This window comes from Vipera berus (assembly GCF_964194415.1).
Source record: "Vipera berus genome assembly, chromosome: 11".
NCBI lineage: Eukaryota > Metazoa > Chordata > Lepidosauria > Squamata > Viperidae > Vipera > Vipera berus.
In genome coordinates, this window is record NC_138214.1 from 9,149,151 (window position 1) to 9,171,943 (window position 22,793).

At 50.1% G+C, this 22,793-nt stretch overlaps 1 protein-coding gene across 5 annotated transcripts; it reads right to left on the minus strand.

The window, feature by feature from the left end:
- Positions 1–179: 179 nt before the first annotated feature.
- OCRL (OCRL inositol polyphosphate-5-phosphatase) lies at positions 180–22,341 on the minus strand. 5 transcript variants are annotated; one of them, XM_081336608.1, is made up of 23 exons: positions 22,146–22,341; positions 19,861–19,931; positions 19,347–19,426; positions 18,861–18,899; positions 15,172–15,282; positions 14,983–15,075; positions 14,482–14,602; positions 14,220–14,390; positions 13,406–13,507; positions 11,736–11,850; positions 11,517–11,633; positions 10,201–10,388; positions 9,107–9,218; positions 8,060–8,169; positions 7,651–7,786; positions 7,367–7,477; positions 6,794–6,959; positions 6,410–6,645; positions 3,696–3,812; positions 3,189–3,273; positions 2,351–2,478; positions 1,094–1,205; positions 180–1,006 (listed from the first exon to the last, which is right to left on the minus strand). In XM_081336608.1, exons 1-23 carry the CDS (start codon positions 22,188–22,190, stop codon positions 882–884), a joined length of 2,691 nt encoding a protein of 896 aa, XP_081192734.1. In that variant the 5' UTR covers positions 22,191–22,341; the 3' UTR covers positions 180–881. The 5 variants fall into 5 exon arrangements, with proteins under 5 accessions (XP_081192734.1, XP_081192733.1, XP_081192732.1 ...); XM_081336607.1 differs by having other exon boundaries at positions 3,696–3,809; positions 14,944–15,075; XM_081336606.1 differs by having other exon boundaries at positions 14,944–15,075.
- Positions 22,342–22,793: the final 452 nt, after the last annotated feature.

The window sequence follows — 22,793 nt, forward strand, 5'->3', positions numbered from 1 at the left end:
AAATAACAGCACGGCCACGTTGCGCAATGCATCAGCTCGGCCAAAAAGCTTCCCCTTTTCCACGATTCGCAAGGTTTCCGAAACCCTCCATTCCTTAGCGTTGCTGAGGATCCCCTGACAGATCTTTTTTTGGAGAAGAGTTCAACCACTCCACTCCTTGCCCCCAATAACAGGACACCTTTTCGCACAATGCAGATTTATTTTGAAACAACTTTCCCAATAAATTATACAGTTAAAAAAGAGAGAGAGAGAGAGAGAGAAAGAAAAAGAGTGAATATGCACAAAGTACAGAAACCTGAAACAGACAACTGGAAAGACAAAAAATGCAGAACTGCAAAGGAGGGGAAACCAAAAACCCGGACCTCGCTTGAAAGCAGGCATCTGCTGCCCCGGCCTTTCCACCCCCCCCTCCCACTTCTGCTTTGGCAGTGTGCGGTGTTTTGTGAAGTACAAGTGGCACTGCAGTGGGAGACCCGCTGGGCTGCGAGCAAGGGCCACAGATGGGAACAGACAACTGAATTGTACAAAGCAGGCTAAGGGATAGATGAGCTGTGGCTGCCTTCCCAATGGAGAACCCGTCTCTACCTAGAGGATTAGACCGGTGGAATGAAAGGTGAGGAAATACAGTACTAGACAGGGAGTGGACGGAGCGGTTACCACGTGCCGGCTAAGATCAGCAAACGGGCTGCCTGCTAACTGGCCAGAACCCCCTTTTTCTGCAACCAGCGACCGGCACAGATGAAACTTAAGAACAGGGAGTCTCAAGCGGTGTTGGGAAGCATCTTATCCCCGTAATAACGGTCCCAGAGCCCAAAAGCCTGGGCCCTCCTCTCTTCTCCTCCTTTGCCACTTGGCTGGCTCAGAGCATGCACGCCAGGTCCTTAGTAGTCATCTGCTCCCAGCAGGAAGCCCAGGATGAAGCCGTTGGCTCGCTGGCGATCTTGCAAAGTCTGCTTGGACACCAGGTTGGGTGGAGGCCGCATGAGGAGGCTGGCAAAGAGGGTGGCTGGGAGGAAGCAAACGTTTGGGTGAGATACAAGGGGGGGGGAAGGAGGAGAGGGGAGAGGCACCAGGCCACCTGGTTGGTTCTCACCTAGCATGTTGGCACTGACGTTGTTGCTCTCCGAGTATTTCAGAAGTTCTCGCAGGAAGGCCATCACGTAGCGGAAGACATTCCGGTGTGAGCGTGGCAACTGACAAATGACCTGCAAAGCAAGAGCAGTAGCACTTAGACTTATATACCGCTTTGCAGCCCTCTCTAAGCGGTTTACAGAGTCAGCCTATCGCCCCCAACAATCTGGGTCCTCATTTTACCAAACTCGGAAGGATGGAAGGCTGAGTCAGCCTTGAGCTGGTCAGGATTGAACTGCTGGCAGTCGACAGAGTGAAGGAAGGAAGGAAGGAAGGAAGGAAGGAAGGAAGGAAGGAAGGAAGGAAGGAAGGAAGGAGCACTAGCAATAGCACTTAGACTTCACAGTACTTTACAGCCCTCTCTAGATGGTTTACAGAGTCAGCACCTTGCCCCCAACAGTCTGGGTCCTCATTTTACCAACCTCGGAAGGATGGAATCCTGAGTCAACCTCAAGCCGATCAGGATTGAACTCCTGGCAGTGGGCAGTGAGTCAGCCTGCAATGCTGCCTTCTAACCACTGCGCCCCCAGGGCGCTTATAAAGGAAGGAGTGAGAATTACGACCACAGCACCTTTGCTGGCGAGGCGCTGATGGTACTGACCCTCGATACGGGCCGCTTGCCCCACCCAGGAGGCAGTGTGACTGTCTGCGCATGGACGGTCCACGCTGGGACATGGACCGTCCATGTGCAGACAGTCACACTGCCTCCTGGATGGGTGGAAGGAGGAGAGTGAAAAAGGCAAAAGGAACTGCTGGCCGTGACCTACTCCTCCGGGGAAAGGGTTGGCCTCGGTGGAGGCACCGATGCCAGTAGGAAGCAAAACCCGGTCCCTCAACTGTGGAAAGTGGGAAACGTGACCAGGATGAATTCAAGAGGAGCAACTGCCATAAAGGGCTGCCCCAAAGAAGAGGGAGTCAAGCTATTCTCCAAAGCACCTGAAAACAGGACAAGAAGCAACGGATGGAAACTAGTCAAGGAGAGAAGCAACCTTAGAACTAAGGAGAAACTTCCCGACAGTGAGAACAATTAACCAGTGGAACAACCTGCCTCCAGAAGCGGTGAATGCTCCAACACTGGAAGTTTTTAAGAAGAGATTGGATAGCCATTTGTCCGAAATGGTATAGGGTTTCCTGCCTGAGCAGGGGGCTGGACTAGATGACCTCCAAGGTCCCTTCCAACTTATTATTGTTATTATTATTAACCGCTTGGGGGTCCTACCTGCCGGCAGAGGCGGCTGTCCTGGGAGCAGTCGAGGCAGCGCTGGTAGAGTTCGTAGCAGATGACGGGCTCGGGCAGGGCCTCGAGGAAGATGAGCAGAGCTTCAGCCACGGAGTGGTTGCTGCCAGCTGAGGGTCCCCCGGTCAAGGAAGAAAGGGGTCTGCCACCACTTTGACTCCTCCCCAGCAGGTGCAGAGCCCTCCCTCCCTCCCTCCTTCGTTCCCCCCCCCCCACTGCTTCCTCCTCCCGTTTCACCAGGTAAGCTCAGCCTAGAACCTAACTCACAGGCTTGGGGGAGCAAGTAGACCTCGGCTTCCCAACGCTCCCTTGGAGACCCTTTGAAGTTACGGCCTACCTTGAAAAAGGAGGATTTATGGCCTGGTCCAAAGCTCCCCCAAATCCCCGCCCCCCTCCCCGGTCATCTGACTGTATTTTGGGACACTCGGCAACTGGGCCTGCCTTTATAGCGCTTCGCAGTGTCCTGGGGCCGCATTTTACGAGGACTTGGGGTGGAAAACAGCACTTTCCTTCTGGCTTTCTGCAAAACCACCCCCACCCCCGAGGGAAAACAGGCTGGCTTGATGGATCGCATCGCTCCTGCCTGCAAAGAGTGGCGTTTGCTTAACGATCACTGCAACAAATGACATCAGATCCATCGGGGCCGCTGGCCCGTTTTTACGGCTGCTGCAACGTAAAGCCACGATATGCAGGCACCATTACGGTCCTAACTCAAGGACTACCTGCACCCCAACTGAGGAGACTTGGAAGCATCGGACCGAGAAAAAGCAGAGTCCAGCCCAGTCGAGCTGTTTGGCCCCCTTGGGCAGGAAAAGGATACGGATGGATTCCGGGATACTGGTGTCCAGGCACTCAATAATATCCTGCAGGTCCTCTTGCATGCCGGGGGTCTGGAACAGATCCTCCTGCCGGAGACAAGCCCCGCGTAACACTCACGTTGGACTTGGGAAACACGCTAGGACGTCACGCAGGCTTGCTTGCCTTTGCTTTTAACCCGCTAGGTAATTAATTCTAAGCCCTGCGGTTCGTAAACCCCACAGCAGGGGCTTAGTTGCCAGGGGCAAAGCTAACCGCGCCCTATGAAAGAAACGGCCAGAGTTCTTACTGCCAATTCGTCAAAGCCAACTGTGATGATGCGTAAAGCCAGGTGGCTCTCCAAACTTGGCAACTTTTTAAGACTTGTGGATGTCCCAGAATTCCCCCGCCAGTCAGCCAGGCATTCTGGGAGCTGAAGCTCACAAGGCTTAAAAAGTTGCCAAGTTTGGAGGAAAACACCCCCCCCCAAAAAAAAACAACAACCAGGCCTTAGATGGTCCCTGAAGCAGACCTGATGACAGGCATTCTTGAAGAGGTGGTCCACCAGGAGCCAGATCTCCTTGGGTATCTGCAAAGGTCGGTCGCTAGAGTCTTCATCCTGAGGCACCATCTTCAGAAGAGACTTCTCCTGAGCGGAAAACGAAGGGATTTGGCATCAGAACCTCCGAACGCTTGGAAGGGCGTATTTTATGTCCCCCCCCCCCCACACACACTGGAAGATCAATTGGCTGTATCTTTTGCTTTGTAGCACCTGAGAGAACATATAAGTCCGACCTCCCCTACTGCAACATCTACATTTTCTTCACAGTTCTACGCTGGGCTGATTATAACCTCTCAGTGGAACGGCAGAAGATGGGAGGGCGAAATCGCTCTTTTTTCAGTAGCAACTTCTCCCATCTGAAATTGGCCTGCTAAAGCGGAAGGCTTGAAAGGAAGGAACCGCAGTGGATCGGAGGAGGGAGGGGTAAAAAAAATAAAAAATAAAATTCGGATGGGTTCCGAACAAAGATTGTTCAGCGGCTGCCCCGGCACTTTCAACCATAAGCAAGGAGAGTTCCTTCGTTTGGTTTTTAGATTCGTCTGAACAGGCTTTGGACTCCGGGACGGGAAAGCGTCTCTGGTTCTTTTACAAACGCCAGCCTGGCTCCTGAGCGAGATGGCAAGCGTGGCTACGGCTACAGCAGGAGGGGAAAAAAAAAAGAGAGCGAGAGAGACATTCGTTTGCCTATTCTGGCAACCGCCGGCATTTTGCCTTCCAGGATAGGAATTTCGGCAAAGAGTTATGACAGCAAGGACGGGCAATGCAGGAGCCCAACTTTGCTTCTGCTGGTTGCCATTGATCATAGCCGATTCTTCATTAGTCCCATCAGTAATCAAATCCCTGATTACACCCCTTTTTCCAGGCAGAGCGTGATCAAGGAAGTTGTCCTGCCTCGAGCCACTGAATTGGAAGGAACGTTTGGGGCCATGAAAATCCAGAGGTCTTCTCAACCAAGCATCCTTTGCAGATGGCCATCAACCTTCTACCTCGTTGGGCTTCACAGCTAGCATCGCTGTATGCTGTAGGGCCTCTGACCTTAAGAAACAGTTATGGATTAAGGTGGCCAGGCACCACCATCTCCCCTTTCCAGCCACGAATCATCTTTGCTGCACTTCTTTCATTTGGTTCCAGATTATCTGCATTCTTCTGAAAATCCAGGACTGGACTTAGAAATCAAGGTGAGATCAAACCACAGTAAGAGTTGCTAGAGCCTTGGTGGAGCAGTGGGCTAATGCCTCCTTAAGTAACACCAGCTGCCTGCAATTAGTGCAGGTTCGAGTCCCACCAGGCTCAAGGTTGACTCAGCCTTCCATCCTTCCCAGGTAGGTAAAATGAGGACCCAGATTGTTGGGGGCAATTAAGCTGACTTTGTAATAATGCCGCTTGGGGTGTGTGTGTGAAAGCCCTAATAAGCAGGCATATACATAGAATGAAGGCTACTGCTAAGCTTGTAAGCCGCCCTGAGTCTTCGGAGAAGGGCGGGATATAAATGGAATTAAAATAAAATAAAAATAAATAAAAAATATTTCCTGTGGTCTGGAAGCTATTAATTCTGATTAACAGTTTAAAACTGTCCTTTTAAAAAAACATCCCCATCACACCACTAACACAGATCCCTTTTAGGATCTGCGTTACTAGATCCCTTGGGCATCTGTTACAGGCAGTCCTCGACTTACAGCAGTTCATTTGGTAAACGTTTCAAGTTACAACGGCACTGAAAAAAAAGTGACTGATGAGTGTTGTCGTTCACAGTTACGACCGCTGCAGCATCTCCAGGGTCGCGTGATCAGAATCTGGACGCTTGGCAACTGGCTCGTATTTATGACGGTTGCCATGTCCTGGGGTCACGCCATCCCCTTCGGAGAGCTTCTGACGAGCAAAGTCGACGGGGAAACCCGCCGTGGCGAGAAAGGCCGTAAAATGGGGCAAAGGTCAATTAACAAATGTCTCGCCGAGGCAACAGAAATTGTGGGCTCCATCGTGGCCGTAAGTCAAGGACCACAGGTACGATTCCAACCTCCTTCGTAGACGCCGCCAGCAAGCTGTGCATTCCCCATCCCATAATTAAGCCCGATTCAGACTGCTTCACAAACACACACACACACACACACACACACCCAAGTGAAAATTTTTGCATTTCTCTCCGCTCGGTGCCCCTTCAGTTCCGTGTCAGTCTGTTTCCCCCCCCACCCCCCCACCCCCGGCTACCAAGAAAAATCAGGGGCGCCTCCCGGCCCTTTACCTTTTCTAGGCAGCCGTCGTCTCCCTGTGAGCGCATGGAGGAGGCAAGAGGCGAAAGAAAAGACACAAAAATGTGTTACTGGCACGAGTCCAAAGCAGAGAAAGGAGCCACCATCCACGGGGAAGTCAGAAGCCAGATGGTGTGGGAAATGCAGGCGACAGAAGCAAATGCGTGAAGGGAAGCTTGGGTTAAAGGGCAGATGGGAACAGAAGATCTGCTGATTCGGTGAAGAGGAACCGGCTGAGAGCAGGGCAGGATTTGGACAGCGCACAGGAAAAGCCGGCGCAAAGCTGCAGATGCCGATTGGGAGGGCCAAAGTCCCTCGGCGGCGCTGGCGGGGATGGAGAGGGCCAAGGAGGCTCAAGCAGGCAAGCGAGGAAGTCAGAGGCTCCATGAGCTCAGCTACCATCCGAATCCCAGGAGGCCCCCCTCGGATTCCTACCAGATCGATGAGCTTTGTGACGGGGACTTCACGGATGGGTTGCCTCATCCGGCACAGGGCTTCCAGGGAGGTGCCAAAGCAGCTAACCAGGTAGTTGCCACTGATGGTGAGGAAGTAATCCTTGCCCCGGTCGAGGTGAAGGACCAGGATCTCCTCGATCTTGTCCTCCCCGGAATTGAGGAGGGTCACCGAGTCCTTGCTGACGTAGACGTCCAAGGAGATGTCCACCGTCTCGTCTGGGGTGGGGATGGGAGAAGACCACCAAAGCTTCAAGGCTGAATCTTTTAAGGTGGACTCAGCTCTTCATCTCCCTACCACGAAGAGGCATGGAGGGCGGGGGGTGGGGGTGGGGAATAGGATTTCAACGTGTTTCTCCAAACTCACTCGGCTCCAAATATCCTTCGCAGGGTTCAGCACGAAGCCACGGTTTGCAGTACTGCGTGTCATTGAGCTTGGGGATAAAGGAGAAGTGGCAGGGGACTTGACCGTTGTTTGTGATCTGGAATTTCTCCTTCTGAAGTTGCCGAAACTTTACATTCTCAAAAGAGAACTGTGGGCACAAAGTAGAAGGAGGAGGAGGAGGAGGAGGAGGAGGAGGAGGAGAAGAAGAAAAAAAACAACAAAAACACAACCCTGAATATTTTTCAGCAGAAAAGGGAACCTGCTCCCAACACCAGAATTGGCTTCTACTTTTAGGTTTTCACAAGAAGGATCGGTGGATCACACCACCACTTCTTCTGAAGAACCTGGGTCTTTCTGGGGCAGGTTCACTTTGGGGCAGATGTTCCCCATTTGCCCTGCAGATGTGTGGGAATCAATTCCCGTGCGGGTTAAGAGGTTTTACGGGAGTTGGAAGTCCAATACATCTGGGAGACAGCCAAGATGGGTTTCCCATGGTTGAAGAACTTTCCCCCTTGAGGAAGGAAGGATTTCCCTCCACCACACCCCGTCTCTTACCTCTCTCCTGCTCAGCTCCACCGATGGAAGGAAGTCGTTTTCCATCCTGTCCATCTTCCGAACAATGTCCTCAAATACTTTCCGGTACCGTCTGTCATCTACAACTTTCACCTTTGGGAAAAACCAGATCGCGTATTTGAAGAAAGGACTCTTTAAAATGAGCAGAGAGATACCTTACTTGACCGAAATCTGGACAACTTCTAGAGATTCCCCAGTGGAGCCAGCGGCTTGACAACCTAAAATCCAAACCGGCTTCAAGAGTGTCAGAAACGGGACGGGATTACCCCTATGAGGAAGACGGAGCTGACGGGCTTGTGGTCGCTGGTTTTCAGCTCCATGTGGCTGCGGTATTGGAGCTGGTTGATGTTGCCGCCCCGCCAGAGAATCCGGTCACACCAAGCTGGCACACGACATTTTCCACTGGAAGGAGATAGGATCGGTATTAGGGATATGCTGGAAGCCTACAGGATGCTCACATTATTACCATACCACCACCCCGCCCCTAGGATCTTTGGGCCAAAACTTCAATTCACGAGATGCATCCTTCTGTATGGGATCCATCCTTCCCCCCCCTTTTGGGGGGGGGGGAATAGGACTGTTGAGTCCTAGGCAGACTAGTCCATTCGGGTGGGTGGAAGGTGCCGATTTAACTATTGGGGTGTTTGGGGGTGGGGTGAGGGGAAAGATCCTTACCTGGAATCCCAGCGGTCTGTTTTAGAGTCGTATTTGTAGGTGGGGATGAACTTGATTTCGCCTTCGGTGAAATCGGCAAAAGCTGCTTTTTGGGTACGCTGAATATTCAGCTGCAAACGAAAGGCGACACCCGGTCGAGCTGACGTCAGCCAGACTGCCTGCCTATCCCAGGGGTAGGCAACATCGGCTCTTTTATGACTCGTGGACTTCAACTCCCAGAATTCCTGAGTCAGCAGAGCTGACTCAGGAATTCTGGGAGTTGAAGTCCACGAGTCATAAAAGAGATGATGTTGCCTACCTTTGGCCTATCCCAAAGGTGCTTTTTCCAAGAGGCAAACAGGACGTTTTTTTTTGGGGGGGGCGGGTTTTCCTTGAAGACGTTTCGCTTCTCACCCGAGAAGCTTCTGTTTTCGTTCTGGAGAAGCTTCTTGGATGAGAAGTGAAACGTTTTTCAAACGGGGAGGGGGGGGAAATAAAAGCTAAAAAACTCCAGCTGCCTCTTGAAAAAGCACTTTTTGGGACAACCGTGACCTGGATGACTAAGACTCTGCACAGACACCCGAACTGTCCACTATTGACATTTGGGAGAGGCTAGTGAAAGTCTTCGGCTGCCCGCCGCACGATTTTAAAGGTGAGCCATCTTTCCCGAGTGTAAAAAGCACACCGTGCTTCCTATTTCTCTCGCACCTCTTGGAACGGGAACATTAAAAGCAAGCTAGTTGGTGGCCTAGGCGTGTCGGAACAGCTGCTGGCCACGAAACCGTGAAAGGAAGCTTAAGCTTCCAAACAGCCACAGCAAGCTGGAGTTCGACGAACGTAATCCAAACCTTTATACTAAACTCAATGACAAAATTAGGTAAATGAGTTACAGGCGGCGCAACCATCCCATGTTCGCAAATCGTTAATTATTACACCACTGGAGGAAGAAGGCCTAAGCCCGTCTCGCAGGGGAGGAAGCCTATTCAGGAGGAGGGAACAGACATTTCAACTTAAAAACAAAACAAAACAAAACCTCCAGGGAATTACACACACACCTTCCCCTCTCACCTGGTCAAACGTGAGCAGTTTCTGAAGCTCATTTTTAACGATTAGACTTTTTACATCGCTAGCGTCCGGGAGGCAAAGCCTGTAGTTCAGATCTCCCAGCCAAATGACGACACTGAAGGGATACAGGAAAGAGCAGAGAACTGGTTACCACTGGCTCAGCACGGAGAAGAACAGCTGTGCTATTATCTGGAAAGCTCTAGAAGAGGATGACAAACAGGCTGGTAACACAACAAGGGCTCCTGATCTCTTCTCCAAGAATCTTTTAAGACTCTTTGTGGTTTTGGACCAGAAGATCTGCAAAACTACCGGCCCAAACTCACTGATAACGTTATCTTCCATGATGGATACTTTCTGCTACCCGAGTCAGAACATGAGCATCGTGAGCACGCAAAAACGTCTTTTTATGGCACTGACGCCTTGGCGTTTGGAAATATAGCCTTTTCTGGCAAAGTTCCTCCGATGCACATCGTGATACGATTTCTTCCGAATCTCCTCTCTGAATTCTACAAGACTGTCTACGAACCCGCACACCCTTACTATATTGTTTGGACGTCTTATTCAATTCTTTTTAGAACTGTACCTTCTGATCTGTCCCACTGAGAATGGCCCGCAGTGAAACTCGGAAAATAAATTAGGATGTAATTACTGTTGTTTATTAGCACTAATAGCATGGTTTTATTACGGCTTCCCTTACTGCCCCGTCCCAAGTAGGGATTCTTGGCCAAAGGGGCTCTGCTTGAAACCTCAGCCAAGCAATGAGAAAGACAAGAGTCCATTCATTTCTCCAAACTGTGCTCATCAGAATGAGAAAGGGGGTGGTGGTGGAAAACCCCAACAAAAACAGATTTTGTATCATGTATTCTAGTATCTAATCTAAAAAAAGCTTACTCTTTAGTTTATTTAAGCATGCCATAGATACGACCCAACTTAAAAATATCTTTCTGTGGCCGTGAATTCTTTCTCGATGGCTCGGAGGTCAACGACTGTGTTTATTTCACTGAGCCCAACGTGTCACTTTCTGCTTTCCCTCAATCAGTAATGCGGCCCCGCTGAGCTGCTCTCCACGCCACCCGCGTCCCACCCTTCGGACGCACTCGTGTTTCATGATGGTCAGCTGTGGCAGACTCTGGTCAGGAACCTGAAAGCTCATGCGGGCACAGATGTCCTTGTAGTCTTGATTGCGCTGCTCGAAGTTCTCCACGTGGGCAGCCAGGTGGGAGTTGACGATGCAGAAGCTGGTATTGTGGAAGACGAACCTGACGGCCACACCGCCCTTGTTGCCCTGCCCAAGCAGTGAAGGGAGGGAAGAAGGAAGCGTCGAAAAGAAAGAAGAGAAATTATCAACTGACCACGGCAGCTTCTTGTAAAGAAAATTTCTGAAAAAAGGCACTTGCCACCCGCAAGACTGGCAAAAATGTTTAAAAATGTGCCAGACGGAAGTTGCAAAAATGTAAACGTAAGTCGGGTACGTATTATCATGTATGGTGGGACATGTGTTAAAGCAAAGAGGTACTGGGGGAAAAAAATACACAGTTGGCTAGGAAAGATGTCGGGAAAACATGTAGATTTTAAACCTGAACATTTTTTTTAAAATTAGGTATTATGCCAGAAAAGATTGATTAAACACAAGTAGATATTTGACTTTAAACGTGATAACAGCGGCAAGAATCACATTCACACAATATTGGAAAAACGAGGAAACACCACCAGAGGAAGAAATAATTTTTAAAAAAAAACATACTAGAATGTGCGGAAATGGACAGACTTACTACGAGGTTGAAAGAAAAAAGAAGAAACAGGATGCTATCGGACTTGGCACTGGTTTTATCAATGGCTGGAGAAAAGAATAAAGGATCAGGAATTAAATTTGCGTTAAGGTAAAGGTAAAGTTTCCCCCGCACATGCGTGCTAGTCGTTTCCGACTCTCGGGGCCGGTGCTCATCTCCGTTTCAAAGCCAAAGAGCCAGCGCTTGTCTGAGGACGTCTCCGTGGTCATGTGGCCGGCATGACTAGATGCCAAAAGCACACGGAACGCTGTTACTTTCCCACCGTAGTGGTCCCTATTTTTCTACTTGCATTTTTACGTGCTTTCGAACTGCTAGGTTGGCAGAAGCTGGGACAAGTAACAGGCGCTCACTCTGCTACGCGGCACTCGGGATTCGACCCGCCAAACTGGCGACCTTCTGATCGACAAGCTCAGCGTCCCAACCCACTGAGCCACCGCGTCCCTAAATTTGCATTAGTCAATGATAAAACTCAGGCAACACGTTGTTGAATAAGGTATCACTGAATCGTAAGGAAAAAAAGTTAATAAAAAAGAAAGCGTGGGTTGGAGGTGGTGGTGAGGAAGAGGAGGAGGTGGAGGAGGAAGAGACAACCTGACGGAGCCCAAGATCAGCTGCCCACTCACCATCTTGCCCATGATCCCGGTGCCAACCGTCTCTGCCACCACGTCCTTGATGAAGTCGACCTGCTCCTTCCTGGCGAAGACCAGCAGCATCATGCCAACCAGACGGATGAGCTGCACCTGCAAGGTTGGAGGTCCTAAAATGGCTGTTTTGCTCTCAGGACCAGCCCTGATCTAGCAGCCGCCCAGCTTGCTGCAACGGGGTGAAGGGACTGGACTTACTTTCCTGTACTTGGCTTTATGGTGCAAGGCCTTCTCCACAGCCATCAGCCACTCTTGCTCTTTGTTTGAGTCGAAGTAGAAGAAGGCTTCCGTGCTCAGGTCCAGCTCCTGGAACCTGGAGAGAGAGAGAGAGAGAGAGAGAGAGAGAAAGAGAGTGACTGCAGCCTCTGATGAGTGTGGCCTCAGCAAGCCGGCAGTCGGCTCAATCGTCAGCCCTTCTCCGCTTGAAGTTGGAGCGGTGGTGAGAATGCAGTACGGCAGGCTAACTCTTCATTCCCACTGCCAGCAGCTCGATCCTGAGCGGCTCAAGGCTGGCTCAGCCTTTCCATCCTTCCGAGGTTGGTAAAATGAAGACCCAGATTGTTGGGGGGGAAAGAGGCTGACCCTGTAATCTGCTTAGAGGGCTGTCAAACACTGTGAAGTGTTGTATAGTTCTAAGTGCTATTGCTAGTGCCTGTCCTTCCTCCCTTCCTTTTATTCCTTCCTTCCATTCTGCCCTCCCTCCCTTCCCTTTTCCCTTCCTTCCTTCCTTCCTTCCTTCCTTCCTTCCTTCCTTCCTTCCTTCCTTCCTTCCTTCCTTCCGTCTCTCCTTTCTTCCACCCTTTCACTCTTCCTCCCTTGTCTCCCTCCCTCCCTCCCTCATCTCTGCTTCTTTCCTCCCTTTCACCCTCCCTCATCTTCCTCCTTTCCCCTCTCCTTCCTCCCTTCCTCCCTTCCTCCCTCCCTCCCTTCCTTCCTTCCTTCCTTCCTTCCTATAACTCTGCCGACCACCAGCAGCTCGATCCTGACCGGCTCAAGGTTGGCTCAGCCTTTCCATCCTTCCGAGATTGTTGGGGGCGAGAGGCTGACTCTGTAAACCGCTTAGACGGGGCTGTAAAGCACTGTGAAGCGGTACGGAAGGCTAAGTGCTCTTGCTGTAGCTACCGACGCAGTCACTTCCAAAGCTAGCTGGTGCTGTTGCTACTGTTTTTCAAGAAGAATCCTTACTGCAGTCAGGGACTAGTCCAGGGCTGCCTATCCGTCCATTCATCCTGCCATCCTCAAGACAACGTACTTAACATTCACAAAGCTGCTTACGGCTTCCCTTCCCCTCCCCTCCCGGAGGCAAGTGGACCCTTCCCGGCCCTTTGCTTCCGGGTTGTTTTTTTTAATCCCATTTATATCCCGCCCTTCTCCGAAGACTCAGGGCGGCTTACAATCTAAAGCACAAATCAATGTGCTTAGCAATAGCCTTCATTCTATGTATATGCCTGCTTATTAGGGCTTTCGCCCCCCCCCCCCAGCGGCATTATTACAAAGTCAGCTTAATTGCCCCCAACAATCTGGGTCCTCATTTTACCTACCTCGGAAGGATGAGGCTCAAGGCTGAGTCAACCTTGAGCCTGGTGGGACTCGAACCTGCACTAATTGCAGGCAGCTGGTGTTACTTAAGGAGGCATTAGCCCACTGCTCCATCAAGGGTTATCGTTTTAAGAATGCTAGGACAAAATCCTGGGGATGATTTGCCTCACTGTGCCAAATTTAAAGCCAACGATTGCTATGAACAGAACTGGATTGAATACAAGTCTCCGTTAAAAAACAACAACACACAATCGGAAGCAGAACCGGCGCGGTGGCAAACGGGAGGCCAAAGCGGCCTTAGCGAAGGCCTGGGATCTCTGGGGTCTCACCCGATGCAGTAGACGTCTGGGGGCTCCGGGTCCGAGATCAGCCAAGGCTCCAGACCACCGTCCGGCGATTGTCCATTGACATTCCACGTCCCTATAAAAAACCTGCAACACACAGAAGGAAGCTGAGTGGCCGAGGCAGGAGACGTCCCTGGAGGTCAGAGAATATCACCCCAGCAACGGAAAGAGGCTGCCTCAAAAGCTAAAAGGGAGGCCCAATCGGTAGCAACACAAAGGGGAAGCTGCCACTTCCGGTCTCTCACAACCCAAAAGGACAAGTCATTCCTTGACTTGCAACAGCTCACTGAGTGACCATTCCAAAGTTACAACGGCGCTGAAAAAAAAAAAAGGGACTCGGGACCATTTTTCGCAGTTGCCCCCTTCACAGCCTCCCCACGATCAGGTGATCAAAATTCAGAGGCTGGCTCATACTTATGACCGTCGCCGTGTCCCGTGGACGTGTCGTCCCCTTTTGCGACCTTCCGACCTTCCACAGGGAAGGCTGATTTCACTTGACAACGGTGCTGCTAAACAACCGCCGTGAATCACTTAACAACCGTGGCAAGACAGGGCGTAAAATGGGACAAAAGTCACTTGAGAAAGGTCCCGCTTAACAACAGAAATGTCGGGCTCAATTGTGGTCACTGAGTCGAGGACCACCTGTATTCCCCTCTGCAAAAGACTCCAGGTCTAGGAATCAAGCTTCTTATAGGTGGTGTGTGTGTGTGTGAATCCTGCTCCCGCCCTCCATCTTTCCTTCGAAATGGACCGGCAGTGCTGAAAAGCCCCCTGGAGGGTGTTGATGCCCAGCCCTCACCTGAAGTTGTGGATGTTGACGTATTCCTTCTCTCGCTTAAGGACAAAGTGCTTGATGAGCCCTTCCCTTTGACCGGATTGCGTGTGGTGGGACGGTGTGAAGAACGTGCGCATCGTGTTGCTGCCGCCTTTGGGTGGGTCCCTGCTGACGCTCTCCTTCTCGCGGGGATATCTAAAGGAAACGAGGCATGGAGTCCAGCCGGCCTGTGCAACGGATCCCGGGACGCCCCCCCCCCACCTCCACCCTCTCTGAGACGACTTACAACCGGCTGGGAGGCTGGGGTGGGGGTGGGGGCTCTCGGCGGGCACTCATCTGCTGGTTCTGCAAGTTCCTCTTCTTCTCCAGGCTTATGGCGCTGAAATTATCCTCGAACCCCAGAAGGCCTGAAGACAAGGAGAAGCTTTCAAATCAGCCTTCAGGAATCTTCCAGGAAGGTCCAAGAGCAGAACGGAAGAAATAAGGCTAACTAGAGTTTGAAGGAGGTGGCTTCCTATTCCCCCACCCCCACCGCCCCCAGCACCATGGCCACCTGATCACTTCCTTCTGGATGGAGCCCAGATTTTTCCAACCTCAGCTTCCACTCCCAGACTTCTCAGCGTGTCCCTCGATAACTGGGGGATTCTGGGAGTTGACTCTCAAGACATCTAGAGGACTTCCAGGGGAGAGGCCCACCTCTTCAGGAAGCAAGAGGGGTTTCGGTATTCGAAGTTTTTGCTAAACGAACCTGCACAGGGTGAGGTGCGCGAGACAGGTAGGCCGTTACCTGCGGGAAGAGGATCCACAGGCCCCGAGAGGCCTTTCACTTGGTGCCAGGAGGCATGGTCCACACATTCGGGGAAAAGTGTTTTTGTCGAGGCTGTAAGAAAAAAAAGACACCTGTGTCACCGCCAGCCCTGCTCATCGCCAACTCAAGTTTTCATTAATGACATCACAAGGAGCGGAACAATCACACCTTTCTGAAGCCTTAGCACCTCAGCAAGGAACTCCAAGCATTGCTCCTCGTCCGGTATCTCAAACAGACGCTCTGCGGTGTGGTCTCCCTGGACGCGGATCTTGCAACCAGCTTGGAAGCAGAAGACAAGAAAAGCCCATGTTCAGGAAACAGGCGTCGACGCCGATAAGTCCAAGAACGGACGTAGCCGACCGCAATTTGCTTTAAAAGGGTAGAACGGGGAGGGGGGGGGAATTATTAAAAGAGCGCGAAGGGAAAGGAAAAGGCAACGGCAATTATTGGAAGCACCAGCTCTGCTGAAAATCGGACTGGCTTTGAGATTGGGGCTGCTTTGAAGATCAGAACAACCAAGGAGAGGACATCCTACTCTGGAAAACGCATTACTGCGGCGGCGGGGGGGGGGGGGGGAAGAGAAATATGGCACTGTACCCTGTTTAGATTTTGAGCCCGCTGCACCTAAACTGCATGAGCTGGAAATCCAAGCACATGTAGTACATTATGCTAAAGGAAAGAAGAAAGCAACGTTCTTATAATAAAGGATGTCTAACTCTCGTTACAAAAAAGCTGTGGGTGGTGGAAGAACCTTAATGGAACAAGAGCATCTGAATTAAGGCACGTTTGGGGGTAGATAAGTGCACACGGCTGGCCTACGTGAGTGAAAAGACTCAAGATACCCACGAGGGACTCATCTTCTCAAAGGCAGTAGTGGTAAAGGCACCAGGCTATAAACCAGGAGACTTGAGAGATGTAGTTCCACCTCAGGCATGAAAAACCAGCCGGGTGACTTTGGGGCAATCACCAGGGGACGATGGATTCCTGTCCTAACTTTCGGTATAAAAGCCAGCGGCTGGGTGATTTCGGGCCAGCCACTGTCTCTCAGCTCAACAAACCTCACTGGGCTCTTTGTGGGAAAAAGAGGAGGACGGAGGAGTGTGTGTGTGTGTGTGTGTTGTCCTGAGTTGTTATAGAAATAATGGTTGGATATAAATAAGTCGCTGAATCACGGCACAGCCATTAAGGCATTGGACTGAGAGCAGGCATGCAGTTGCACCTTTAGCCGTAGAAAGTAAAAGCTGAGAGTGTTATTAGGTTAGCCCAGTCACTGTCTTTCAAACCACCTAGTCTAGAAAGTACTCTGTGGTTTTGAGAAATTGAAGGAATAGGAGATACAAATCTAATGAAAAACCAAACGGAGGGAGGGAGGGAGGGAAGGAAGGAAGGGAGGAAGGAAGGAAAGAAGGAAGGAAGATCAACAATTTCTGGTCAAGAATGAAACGATCCTTTCGCCTAAGTTCATAGTCTGAATTTAACCAGCAAAATCTCAAAACTTGCTTTACCTTCTCAATCAGTACAGTCCAGGAACTATGGCTATCAGCTTTTCAATAAATCAACATACTCTTTGAACCAGGGTTTAATAGCTTGCCTTCCTTCCAGGCTGCTAAGAGATAAGCAGAAGGGCTGCATGTTCATTTAACTGTCATCTTTATTAAGTCAATGTACGATAATATACACGTGACCTTCGGCAGCAGTTACATTTGCTTCATGACTAATTCCAAAGAATGATTAATAAAAGAAGAAGAAGAGGGGGAGGGGGAGGGGGGAAAAAAGGAGATTTTCTGCATCAAATCATCCAAAGGCTGCTTAAGAAAGTCAAATGAGGTTAGCTCCTGATGCACAAGGAAACGTTATGTGTCAAACAGGTCTGGAGAACAACTAGCTTTAATCTGTTGTCTTTTCCTCCTAGCTGCTTGTAGGCTAAGACGATCCTTTCAAACAAAAATATGCAACCTGCATTGGCTCAAATGCTTCTCTAAAGGTTGGTGACCTTAAACTCTTCCTTTGAGTTTTTTTCCCTTCCTCAAGCAGCAAAATGAGTTCTGCAAGGCTTGAGGCCCCGTTTTGATCCTTAAATTCTCAAAATCCCCTCCCCCCCCTCCCCTGGTGTGATCCATAGGATGCCCTTTTTACACCCGGGCTTTAAAGGGAGGGGGGGATAATTTCAAAACTCCTCAGCTTTAGAAAGAGCGAGATAAAACATCAATCTCCACCCCTGCCAGAATTTGCCATTTTATCACAGTTTCCTGAGCAAAAGATACTTGCAAAGGCAGGCAAACTAAAACAGAGGATGTTATCTGCAATATATGCTTTAAAAAACAGACATTCACAGCCTGCCCTTCTCCACTCCAAGGTTAAAATAAAACCAGAACAAAACCAAGCCCAGCGGCTTCGCTTCTTCCTTGGTAACAGAAAGAAGGAGAACTGCCTTTTGAGAAGACAGAAATGCAGACTCTCTTTCCTCCGATGGGTCGGCCCTTCTGCAGATCATGCAAGAGTTTGGGGCATCACTAGCTGAAGAGAGCAGGACTGTATTGGGGGTTGGTTAAGCTGCCCAGGTAGATGTGTCTTTGGAATTCCAAGTTGACACCTGCAGGAATCTTCAGAAGCAAGCCCAGTTTTCAGATTTTATTTTGATTCTGCCTTTATGGTCTTTCTAAATAACTCAAGGCACCAGGCGTACTTAATAATACTCTTTCCTCCGCCTATTTTTCCCAATAACTCTCTTGAGGTGAGTTGGGTTGAGAGACAGTTGACTGCCCAAAATCACCTAGCTGGCTTTCATGTATAGGACAGGACTAGAACTCACAGCCACCTGATGATTGGCCCAGAGCCAGCCAACTGGCTTTCATGCCTAAGACAGGACTAGAACTCACAGCCCCCTGGTGACTGGCCCAAATTCACCAGCCACCTTTCACGCCTCAGATGGGACTAGAACTCACAGTCTCCTGGTTTCTACTATACCAAAGTGACTGGCAGGCCGTTACGAAGAATAAAGCTGAGAAGCTACTGAGGTAAGAAAGCCAGTTAAATTTCATCCTGTTCATTCTTTCATCTCTCTCTAAATAGGAGAAGGCAATCCGTGTGCCCAAATCACTCTTCTATCTTCCGAGACGCCCAAAATTGCATTGCTGAATTTGCCTGAAAAATGCTTATTTCAGCAGAGCAATTTACTTTCCTTTTAGCAAGAGGGAAAGTGCAAGAGAATGAGGTACGCAAACTTGGGTTAAAGCTTACTTGGACTCTCCTGCCCCCCAAACCAAAACTATGCATAAACATTGTCCGCCCACCCACCCACTTCAAACTTGTTTGGAACTGCCCCCCTGGCATCAATGTCCCATCGTTGAGTCTCCTGAAGGTCAACATTTATTTTTTGGGGAAAATGGAAAATAGATTTGTCAGCCTCCCTTAGGTTTTTCCACCTCTGTTCTACCGTCACCCTTGCGTGTACCCTTTACCGATTCCATCACTCCGAACTTTCTGAAAGATTTTTGAAACCCCCGCGTTCTGACCTCATGTAGGCGTGTGATGCTAGGGGCTGCGTTCTGGAATACCTTTTTCAGAAAAACATTGGCACCCTCCCCTGACTGAAAGCAAACAAAGATATCTACGTAATCACGCTGGACAGCTGCTTCCTGCTTTCACCCCATCCTTGCTGAATTTTATACGGTAGTTTTGGTTTTCTCTGAAGTACCAGAGTAATAGAACAATGGCTGAATATTCCAGCCCCGGCCATCTTTCCAGAAGGCAGAAAAGAGAGAGGAGCAGAGGACAATGAGTCAAGTGGGAAAGACAACATGTCAGCCCTCAGATAAGACAATTTCTGACACCGTTTCTGTGGAAAGAAGACTCACAGTTTGTGGCTATGTCAATCAGCAAAGTTTCTTCAGCCTCTGGAAAGAGAAAAAAACCCCCAAACAAAGCAAGAATCAGAAAACTGCAAAATGCATAGATATCATAAGAATCTTCCACTTGGGCTAACTAAGGAGAGAAGTCAAGGGGTTGGGGACCAGCTTGATAGAAAATCTGACGACAGACTGTCAAGTGGTGCTCTTTCAATCCTGGTTTGCAAAAGCTCAGCGCTCGGATTGTGTTTTATATGTGCTAGGAAGTCAGTTTACCTTATGAAAACATTAGGGCTATCAGCTCTTTAATCAAGCAAGGGGACTCCCAGTTATGTTTTCATTGCCACAGGATTTATGGTTGCGCTAAGCTCCTAAATGGCATCTCTGGTTGCTAAGATCCAGATTCTGTTTGTGGTTTTGATTTTGACACTAACCTTTCCTGGCTTGAAGGAAAAAGTGAGTCATCAAACCAGAAAGAAAGCAGACTTTGAATACCTTGTACACATTTAAAATGGGCGTTGATTGGAATGTGCTCTTGAGTAAGGGGGTCTGTCCCCCGGGAGCTTATAACCAGCCTGCAAGTAAAAAAAAAAACCACAAATGTGATAACTTAGAGGCACAGGAAGGAAACTGAGGGAAGAGGCAAAAATTTTTTTGTTTTGCCCTTCCAGGCAAAAATGCTACATATGGGAGGATTCTCTCTCTCTCTCTCTCTCTCTCTCTCTCTCTCTCTCTCACACACACACACACACACACACACACACAAACACACGCACACACACAAATGGAAATGGCATTACAGCATTTGTCCAAACTCAAAAGACCACACAATGATTTTCTGTAGTGTAAATGGGGGCTATATGCTGGCTGCGGAATTCTGGGAATTGAAGTCCACACATCTTAAAGTTGCCAAGTTTGGAAATGCTGCCTTAGGCTGCAAGTGCAACGATCTGTGTACAGATTTGTAAGCAGTGGCGACAGAAATGTTCACACTTCATTGGTGACTTACTCGTATTCTCCGCCACGTTGGACCAGGCTCAACTCGCAAGGCATCTGTCGACCTGCGTTCACCTCCACACCCTGAAAGAGACCAGCTAAGGAAAAAGGAAGAGGCAAATGCAAGGAAGGATAGTTTTTCCTCAAAGGCCTGCAATTTCCAACCACCACTGTCTCAGTATCCTGTTCCACTCGCTCTCCATCTTAGTAAATCTCCTAAAGAGGATAAACTTCAGAGCTTCACCAGGCCACATTCTCTCTTTCTCTGCAAGCTCCTTAAGGAACATTTCACAAAAAAGGGAGGGAGAGAGAGGTGTGAGCCAAAAGATTTGACCTGGTTGAAAAAAAACCCATTGTTCTATATACTCTAGCAAGGAATGACCAGCGAGTGGTTGAAAAACACGGCACCACCATCAATTCTGAAAGCAGTGTGGTTATGGGGGAACCGAACACGTTTGTTTCTGACTTCTATGCTTTAAATTAAGACTCGCTGTGCACTAATATACTAGCAGAAGAACCATTTTTTCCTGTAATAAATCCAGCTCATTTTCCAACAGCAATCCCAGCCCGATGTTTCCAAGAATCTCATTTACCTGCAGGGGAAAAAAGGGCTTTCTCTACTGAATGCCTGCGGCAACTGACAGTATAGATGTGAAACTGCTGAATGCGGAGATCTGTTCTGCTGCTCACATATTTTGGGATCGTGATTGTGAGAAAATGGACTAGAAAAAAAAAGATGGTAGAGGACAGGTAGGTAGGTAGATAGACAGACAGACATAGACAAAAATGGACTAGAAGGGCTGAGGAAAGTACAAGAAAGTGAAGACAAAGATAGACAGACAGACTGACAAATATAAACAGACTAGAAGGGCTGTCGAAAGTACAAGAAAGTGAAGACAAAGATAGATAGATAGACAGATAGACAGACCGACAAATATAAACAGACTAGAAGGGCTGTCGAAAGCACAAGAAAGTGAAGACAAAGATAGATAGATAGACAGATAGACAGACTGACAAATATAAACAGACTAGAAGGGCTGAGGAAAGTACAAGAAAGTGAAGACAAAGATAGACAGACAGACTGACAAATATAAACAGACTAGAAGGGCTGTCGAAAGTACAAGAAAGTGAAGACAAAGATAGATAGATAGACAGATAGACAGACCGACAAATATAAACAGACTAGAAGGGCTGTCGAAAGCACAAGAAAGTGAAGACAAAGATAGATAGATAGACAGATAGACAGACCGACAAATATAAACAGACTAGAAGGGCTGTCGAAAGTACAAGAAAGTGAAGACAAAGATAGATAGATAGACAGACAGACAAATATAAACAGACTAGAAGGGCTGTCGAAAGTACAAGAAAGACAACAAATAAAGGAGCCGGAGGATCAGAAAAATCCTAGAATTTCCTTGGAAGAGATACACGTTATTTTCTAGAGATCTAAAGGTCCAGATGGTGATAAACATCTATCTATACATTGAACAGACCCCCGGCATGATTAGATAGCCCTCTGATTCCATACCCAATCTTGTACTCCAGGACTCTTTAAAAGCAGGACTGGCCTGAAAACCTCAAGTTCTTAAGACCCTGGATGCGTTGCCATCCACCGCAAGCATTCCCACCCCCACCCCCATTCCGGGATCATCATCATCATCATCATCATCATCAGCAGCAGCAGCAGCAGCAGCGAGAAGGAGGCGCACATTCGGCATCTCAATTAGCCTGCTGGAAGGACAACAACAGGAACCTGGGGAAGCTCTGCAGGCACCCCGGCGCCTCCTCCTCCTCCTCCTCCTCCTCCCCAAGCAAACCAGGGCCTGGGAAGGCTCCCCGGCCTCCTAACCCCATCCTTACAACCAAGGGAGGAGGGGTTTGGATGCTGGCAGGTCCTTCCTGGACCCGCCACCCCAGATGACCCAAGGAAGCCTGGCAAGAGCGCCTCTGCCCAGCCCTCCAGGGGCTCCAGGAGGAAGTCCTTGGGGAGGAAGCCAGCCGGGCCACTCCCACCACCTCCCTGGCCCTGAAGACCCCTCATTTCTGGGGTGCTGGAAGGACAGCAGCCCTGCCACCCGCCCCCCTCCCCGTGCCCCGACCCCCTTGCTTTGAATGGGGGGGGGCTCCAAAGCCAAGAGGGATCGACTTTAAGGAGGGGGGTCCCCCTTCAGCCGCCCCCCCCGGAGCAGGACAGAGCCCGCCCCTTGTTCAGACAGGCCCTGCGGCTCCCCAGCCCCACAGACGCCCCCAGCCCCATTGCTGACCCCCCACCCCACCCCCCAGCTGGGCTAAGGATACGGCGAGGCTCCTCTTCCCCGGGCCGGGGGGCGCCAGAGGGTCCATGGAGGCGGCCAAGCCCCGCGGAGGGGGCGGGGGGGAAATGCTCGTTCCCGGGGGGCCGCGCTGCTGCCCCCCCCCCTCCCCACCGCGCGCGCTCCCGACTCGGCGGCGACCTCCGGCGACGCGCAGAGCCGCAGGAGGAAGGGAGGAAGGGAGCAGACGAGCGCAGGGCCGGAGGGCGGGCGGAGCGTCGCCGCTTCCGCCCGACGCGCACGTCGCGCGGCGCCCTCTGCTGGGCGAAGGGCGCGGCCGCCCGAGAGGAGCGGCGATTCGGCAGCTGTTTGCTCGCCGTTCCAAAGGGGGTGCAGCAGAAGTGGGGTGGGGGTGGCTGAAGGCATGGGGTTTGTAGTGCAAGGGGAGGCATGGGAATTCGGGTGCAAGGGCTTGCGGAGAGCCTGGCAACGGGGTTAAACTGTTTCCTTTGGATTTATATTTATAAGGTGTTTTTTCCCCCCTCCCCATGGCATAAAAGCTGACTTTGTAATAATGCCGCTTGGGGGGGTGTATGAAAGCCCTAATAAGCAGGCACATACATAGAATGAAGGCTACTGCTAAGCTTGTAAGCCGCCCTGAGTCTTCGGAGAAGGGCGGGATATAAATGGAATT

What these genes read in the sequence shown, in the direction of transcription:
- OCRL (XM_081336606.1), bottom strand. Translation starts at nt 22,190, where the DNA reads ATGGACCCTCTGGCGCCCCCCGGCCCGGGGAAGAGGAGCCTCGCC. An exon ending in GCGCACCTCACCCTGTGCAG is followed by an intron (nt 14,603 to 14,943) that starts GTTCGTTTAGCA and finishes CCTTGTCTTCAG; the next exon opens with GCCTTCTGGGGTTCGAGGAT. An exon ending in GTCAACATCCACAACTTCAG is followed by an intron (nt 13,508 to 14,219) that starts GTGAGGGCTGGG and finishes TGTGTGTTGCAG; the next exon opens with GTTTTTTATAGGGACGTGGA.